The following is a 6971-nucleotide window of genomic DNA, read 5'->3' on the forward strand; positions in this document are numbered from 1 at the left end:
CATATTGCAGGGTTGTTTGACAGTTCTCATATGGATTATGAATCAGAAAGGGATACAACGACTAATGGCGACCCATCGCTGGTGGAGATGACAGAAAAAGCACTGCAAATATTGCAGAAAAATGAAAAAGGATACTTTCTCTTGGTGGAAGGTAAGGAATTTGATGATTTGATTAATAAATGTAAATACTCTGAAAATAAAGAAAACATTTGTGGCTTATTGTGACTTACGGGATTTAACTTTATGTTGATGATACATACAGCAGGGGCGGATTTAGAGAGGTAAAAAAAAGAAAAAGAAAAGAAAAAAGATAGAAAAAGAAAAAAATGATAGCCCACAACGCCTCAAATGTTATTTTCGGGCGTCTAGAACACAAAATTTTCGCGGGGGCATACCCCTGGACCCCCTGGGACATTGTTGTCTCGATCGGCCTAAATTTCGGTTCCCCCTTTCGGCCCCCCCCCCTTTTTGGACATCTCTGGATCCGCCCCTGTACCGTGCGAATAAGTTATTCCCATGGAATTCATACATCGTGAATTAACTATTTTAACACGGTATTGTCTCCTTTAAAGAAATTTCAGGACGAAAATAACCTTGTAGAGTACTTTACATACAACCATCTTTCGAAAGAAAAAAAAAATGATAGTCCCAATGTTAATTTCGGGCGTCTAAAACACAAAAATTTCGCACCCCCTAGGTCATTGTTATCTCGATCGGCCAAACTTTCGCCTCCCCCCCCCTACACTTTTTTTGGACATCTCTAGATACTGAACTTGTATTTTGTTATAACAATTTGGATATTTTTGTTCCCGTGATTAGCTGGCCGCATCGATCATGCCCATCATGGTGGACGTGCGTTCGATGCTTTAAGTGAATTGAAACAGATGCACTTGGCCGTTGCTAAGGTGGTAGAGATGACAAGCGAAGAGGATACTTTGATTATAGTAACAGCTGACCATAGTCATACGTTGTCATTCGGTGGTTACCCTGAGAGGGGAAATCCAATTCTAGGTAGGTTCCCATCATGATAAACATGCGTGTCAACCTCCGTATCACCAAAAATCATTAAGAAACCTAGATTGCCTACACCAGCGTGACGATGGTGTGGAAAGATACAATGGACTGATTGTGATGGATGATGATGAAATGATTATGATGATGATGATGATGAATATGAAATAATGATGATGATAATGACGATGATGATGGTGGTGGTGGTGACAATCATCATGAAGAACCAATCAAAAGAATAGCAAGTATAATAATGTTGCGCCTAAATTGGCGTGTAATCGTTTTTAGGACTTGTGGATGATGCCTTGGGAAAGGATAGACTACCATACACAACACTAGCGTATGCGAATGGACCCGGAGGGTTAAAGGTATCCGAGTCCTACAATGCTACTAACCTCAGACCGAATAACACAGGTGTCGACACAGGTAGGCCTACTGGCAAACTATTATCATTATAATGTGTTTTCTTTGCATTTGAATTTCGCATACTGATATTTTGATTTGTTTAGGGCGAACGTTGAACGGAAGAGGATGATTATGACGATGAAGAAATAATGCAAATTATGATGATGATGATGATGATGATAGTAATGGTAGTTCACAATGATCACGATGATATCGTAAACGACCATAACATTGACAATAACAATAAAAATGACGATGGTGGTGGTGGATATTGGTATTTGGTTGATAGTGATGGCATTGGCGGTGGTGGTTGTGACAGCAGCGGCAACGACGATATTGATGGTTATGACTGATGATGATGATTATGAAGCAATAAATCAATCCAGGCAAATATATGTACGATTTTTTTCCACAGAGGATAGGGACTACAAACAAGACGCATTGGTCCCTCTGTCGTCAGAAACGCATGGAGGTGAAGATGTTGCCATCTACGCAACTGGTCCAATGGCGCACTTATTCCACGGCGTCCACGAACAAAACTATATAATGCACGTGATGAAGTACGCCGCTTGCGTTGGAGATAATAAAGAGCACTGTGAAATTGTTGGCAATAGCGCCATCATAGTTTACCCAACATTCCTCTCACTTATTACATCCATTTATATAATTTTAATCAAACGTTTTCTTTAATATTCAATAATATAAACGCGTATTTTTTTAAAAACGTAAAAGTACTGATAATAAAAACATGAATAGTACATGGCATTTTTAATCAAATATTGAAAAACTTATTATTAGTTTAAATTTCCAATATTAATATTATATATATATATATATATATATATATATTTGTGTGTACATATATGTTTGTGTATATATATATTTATATATATATGTATATATATATGTATATTTGTATATATATATTTGTATATATATATATATATATTTGTATATACAGGCCTAGTAGATTGTATTGTCAAAACTCAGTGTAAACAAACAAGTTTTGGCAAATCCTTCGCCATCTCCAGTGAAACGATGATAAAACATGCAACCTCCTTTATAAAGGTAGTGAACAACTGTGAAGCATTTATTTTTAAAGGAAAAAAATGGGAATTGAGCCATAGCTACATGTAAAAGTTGCTAACTTTGTCATTCTGATGTTCATCATTACCTTATCATCTTTATTCATGCAATTCCTTCTTTTTTACAATTACGGTTCTGATGGATTCTTTAAAATGCAATGTGATGTTTGTTTGAAGTAGCCATGGCTCAATTCCCATTTATTTAAAATACAGTGGTTCATAGTTGTTCACTCTGTTTCATGTTTGTTTATACCGATCTAAATGGAAGTTAGATGATGTTGTTACAATAATTTCCGACTGTTGTTCAGTGTGATATGTAAGTAAATTAAAGCGTTAAAACTTATCGTATCGTTACAAATGCGTTACTTTTTTAAAAGCATAGTTTACAATTGTGTCAAAAGTTTTAAATGGCATGTGTTATGTGTTGAATAAATGACCGTTTGTTAATAATGATTTATAAAAAGTTAATCTTATATTATGTGTTGTATTTTTATACTCGTCAATTCCCTGTTAGATGAGATAAATAATAATTTTTAAAAAGTATATAAACAAAAAATTATATAACAGAATAAAAATTAAAGGACGGACTCCAGTGACAAGATAATCAAGTGTTAGCATGGAATTATAAATAACATAGAACTTGTATATACGCTCTTAACTACAACAAAGTGATTTTTCAACTAAAATGGCGTTTTATTTGATAATAATCAGTGATAATATTCAGATTATTGAAGGCTAAACTGACATTCGGAAATATAAATACATGGACCAGTGTAGCGTTAGCTTGCTTCACATGCAACCACTGGACATCTCCGAGAAGAATTGGTTCTACTAACTAAACCTCCGCAAGAAGAGTCAACCAGCGATGATGTTAAGGCTGGCGCGCGACGCCTCTTATACCAATAATTCATATCAACAATATAATCCAATAATTCATATCAACAATATAATACAACAATTATTTTTCTTAATACAATTTAGTAGGGTTCAATCGCACCCTCTGCATCCCACCCCCTACATCCACCCCAGGTTTTATCCTGCTTTAAATTTGAGATTGGTGTACTTTGTATTAGGCCTATATTTGCGGTATTGGAAACGTAATAAAATGCTTCGTTTAACATTCGAGTTTTAACTTCAGTTCGTATGTGTTGTTTAAGAATTATGAAAACATAGGGGGCGTACTTCACCACGCCTTGTAATTAGAACATGAGTGGACCATTTCTTTGTAGGTCTATTTTAAATTAATATTTAATATAACGTTTTGATAAATAAGTATTATCTTAATGGATGTATGATAATAATATTTGGCGTATCTTACTGGTTGTCTTACCAACAGCTGTGTTGATAAAATCTCATTGATTTATTATGACGTAAGCGATACGGAGTCAATACTCAGAGATAGCACTAGATTCCTTTCCTGTGAACACCAACGCCGGAAGATAAGAACTCGAAAGAAAACGTGATTCTCAGTTTCCAAATAAAAATCACTCGCACCTTAAGTAAACCATAGAGAAAATAGAGTAAACACTTGTGATTTGTATTAAACGACTGGTGTCATATACAGTACTGTAGAAGTAACATTATACTTGAGTGCGTTTATCGACTATCGTCTCCGATCAGATTATATGGTATGTATCAGGTTGATGACTATTGGCAGATTTAAAATGAATAGTTTCGGTATCGAGTAGGTCTACAGTTGTGTTTTATGATGGCTGAGTGGTTTGACGGGAAATCCGGCTGTTAAATTGAAGGCATGTTGAGGAAACCGGGCGGTTCAGCCGCCTACTACAAGTATATTGGTAAGGTATTTCCTATACAGCATTTAAATCTGTATGTATGTGATTTTGCTATAATTATCATTTGAAAAGTAAGCCTATACTACTAGCATATTTTGAGAGCTTTAAACTTCGATTTATAAACCATAGATCGTCATCTTGCAGTAGGTAAATTTATGCTGGTATCAATAGCGCTATATGGTGAATATGGCATAAAGGAAACGTTTGGTATTAAACTTGTACGACTTCTCATTATATTTCAGGTATTTTAAAAATGCAGCACATAATAATTGCTATAGGGCTATCACTTGTATGTACGGCAGTGACATCCGTGGGTGTACAAACATCAAACGAGGCTTCAACGAAAAATGCTATAGTTAAATTATCACCAGAACTGCGAACAAACTCGCCATCAGCAACTATAACGGATGCGGAAACCAACGCCGAAATCTTCGCCAAATCATTCTCTGCGGGCGCCACACTTCAAGGTATTAGCACTAAGCCCACGAAAGGCACGACTGTTAGTAGTGCGGTTACGTCAGAGCACATTTCGTTTACGTCATCAGAACGTGCTGAGAGTAGGACGCCTTCAACGAGAATGTCTACTACAGGTGCATTTAATGTTTCTGTCGAGTCGGTTGGAAGCTTTGATGCTGAGAAAGTCACATGGCATCTGCCACCAGTCACAACTAGAATTAAACATTATATCGTTCTAAACTATAAACAGAATTGTAACTCCGGTGAATTATTAGATTCTAAAATTGACTCGAAAAAGATAATTTCAAACGTTACAATCAATTCATTGATAATAGATAATCTATCGTACCTAACAACTTACTGCGTATGCGTAATAAGCATTGCAGGCTTGGATGAAGATGTATCCGGAATTAACAATTGCAAGGAGTTCACAACCGATTACAACCATATGAACACGAAAGCTGTAATAGCACTAGGAATTGCCTCGTCTTTCATAATGATATTTTGTATTGTTGTTATTTACAATGTTTTAAGGAGTGCGAAAAAGTTGTCGAGGCAGTCCCACGACGAAGAACTGATTGCGAGCGTTTATAATGACGTATCAAGTGAAGACGAACAATTACCGCCACCAACCGCCACTTAATACTGTCATCGTTGTTCATTATTATTAATATCAAAGATCTTATAATAAGATCTTTGAATATTATTTATATTTTAATTTGCTTCAATACTTTTGATGAGTATAAAATTATCACATAGATATGGAATGGTTTAATATCCTTAATGTCAGGATTGGAAGGCGCGCCTTCTATCATGAATATGCTTTAAATTACATTTATAACAGATTCTTTAAACTTTCGGTACACCATGTGTAAAAATATGGTTGGTTGTCTCTATGTAAAGTCATAGGTAATTTAGGCCTACATACCCGAGCGGTGAACGGCATGCTCGCCTATGGTTCTGGTAGTGGAACTCTTCTATTATAGGCCTAGGACTATAAACCGTAGGCCCAGTGTACACAATTTGGCTAATGTGAACTTTAAAGAACCCAGTGCAATTTTCGAGACGAATAGGGAGTTACACCGGTGTACTGGTTCATACAGCCCCTGTTATGGACAGACGAGAGATAGCTGGTGTCGGTTTACCGGATAGCTCAGACATGAAGAGACCCATAGAAGAGAAGAAAGTTACTGTACGAGCTAAACCACACCACACATCGAACGCCTGATCAGGCACTTTGATACTCCGGTATAAAATCGAATTACATTACATAATTATTGTACCCATCCATAACAATAATACAGTTAATTTATTGAATTTGAAAAAATTATTTCATTGTTATGAGTTCGATCGGCAGACGATATGACCGATCTGCACAACAAATAATGTTCGAACTACACTGATAATTCCTTTCCGAAAAAACGGTAAGATCTAGAACGTAATAAGGTCACGTTGAAGCATTCGCTCATTCAGCGTCAAGTTACGTTGTCGTGGAGAGAACGCAGAATGGTCAGAGTGAATCGTTACGGTAACCTCGTCGCTCAAATTAAAAGTTATTCATGTGGACAAGGGCAATGCTCATTTTATTGTGTTTAAATATTATGTTATTAATTATATTGATTATTGGATCTGAGCGGGTATTAAATACTAAATATAGCTACCAAGGACAAAGTCAATCTATGTTATACTAATAGTTTCTTTGATCTATTTGATATTTTTTTTTATAATTCCTTTCTTCTTATTACCTTACCTTTCTTTTCCTTTATCCATGTCTTTCCTTTTCTTCCCTTTGCTTTCTTTCATTCCTATTTTCTGTTTTACCTTTATTTCCCTATAAATTTTGTCTTTACATTTTCTTTCTTTTTTTTTCCTTCTTTTATCTTTGTTTCTTTTTATTTTTTTCCTTTCCTTTACATTCATTTTTCCATTCTAATGCACTTTCCCTCTTGTTCATTTTTTCGTTTTCTTGCCTCACAATTTTCTTTTTTCCCTTTTACATTTATTATTCTTTCTTTACTTTTTCCGTTTCTGTTTCTTTTCCTTTTTCTAATGTTTATGTTGATAGCAAAGTCAACCTAAATGGTATTATCAAATAGCCCTAACGCAATATATTCTATTTGATTTTTTACATGAGAAATAAAATGTTGTAATCAGCATATCGTCCGAGTTTTTTTTTTTTTTTTTTTTTTTTTTTTTTTTATACAAGACTACATTTCGT

The 6971-nt window shown here is 35.2% G+C and overlaps 2 protein-coding genes across 7 annotated transcripts in view; both read left to right on the top strand.

The window, feature by feature from the left end:
* Positions 1-6971, top strand: part of LOC117107160 (alkaline phosphatase-like) — a 59240-nt gene that overhangs the window by 25693 nt on the left and 26576 nt on the right. For 2 of the 5 annotated variants that reach the window (XM_033248746.1, XM_033248745.1), the window contains exons 6-8: positions 11-151; positions 820-1011; positions 1300-1437. In XM_033248746.1, the coding sequence (XP_033104637.1) occupies positions 11-151; positions 820-1011; positions 1300-1437 (471 nt within the window). Of the gene's footprint in view, positions 1-10; positions 152-819; positions 1012-1299; positions 1438-1831; positions 2199-6971 lie in introns of those variants that run through there. The other 3 variants (XM_033248744.1, XM_033248743.1, XM_033248742.1) reach the window with 3 other exon arrangements.
* On the top strand, positions 2274-6909 carry LOC117107163. Of its 2 annotated transcripts, none has more exons than XM_033248750.1 (2): positions 2274-4300; positions 4540-6909. In XM_033248750.1, the coding sequence occupies exons 1-2, from the start codon at positions 4255-4257 to the stop codon at positions 5394-5396; spliced, it is 903 nt and encodes a 300-aa protein (XP_033104641.1). In that variant the 5' UTR covers positions 2274-4254; the 3' UTR covers positions 5397-6909. The 2 variants fall into 2 exon arrangements, with proteins under 2 accessions (XP_033104641.1, XP_033104642.1); XM_033248751.1 differs by having other exon boundaries at positions 2274-4129.

Source organism: Anneissia japonica, unplaced genomic scaffold (assembly GCF_011630105.1).
Source record: "Anneissia japonica isolate Jap-2015-1 unplaced genomic scaffold, ASM1163010v1 scaffold287864_len1152817_cov193, whole genome shotgun sequence".
Lineage (NCBI taxonomy): Eukaryota > Metazoa > Echinodermata > Crinoidea > Comatulida > Comatulidae > Anneissia > Anneissia japonica.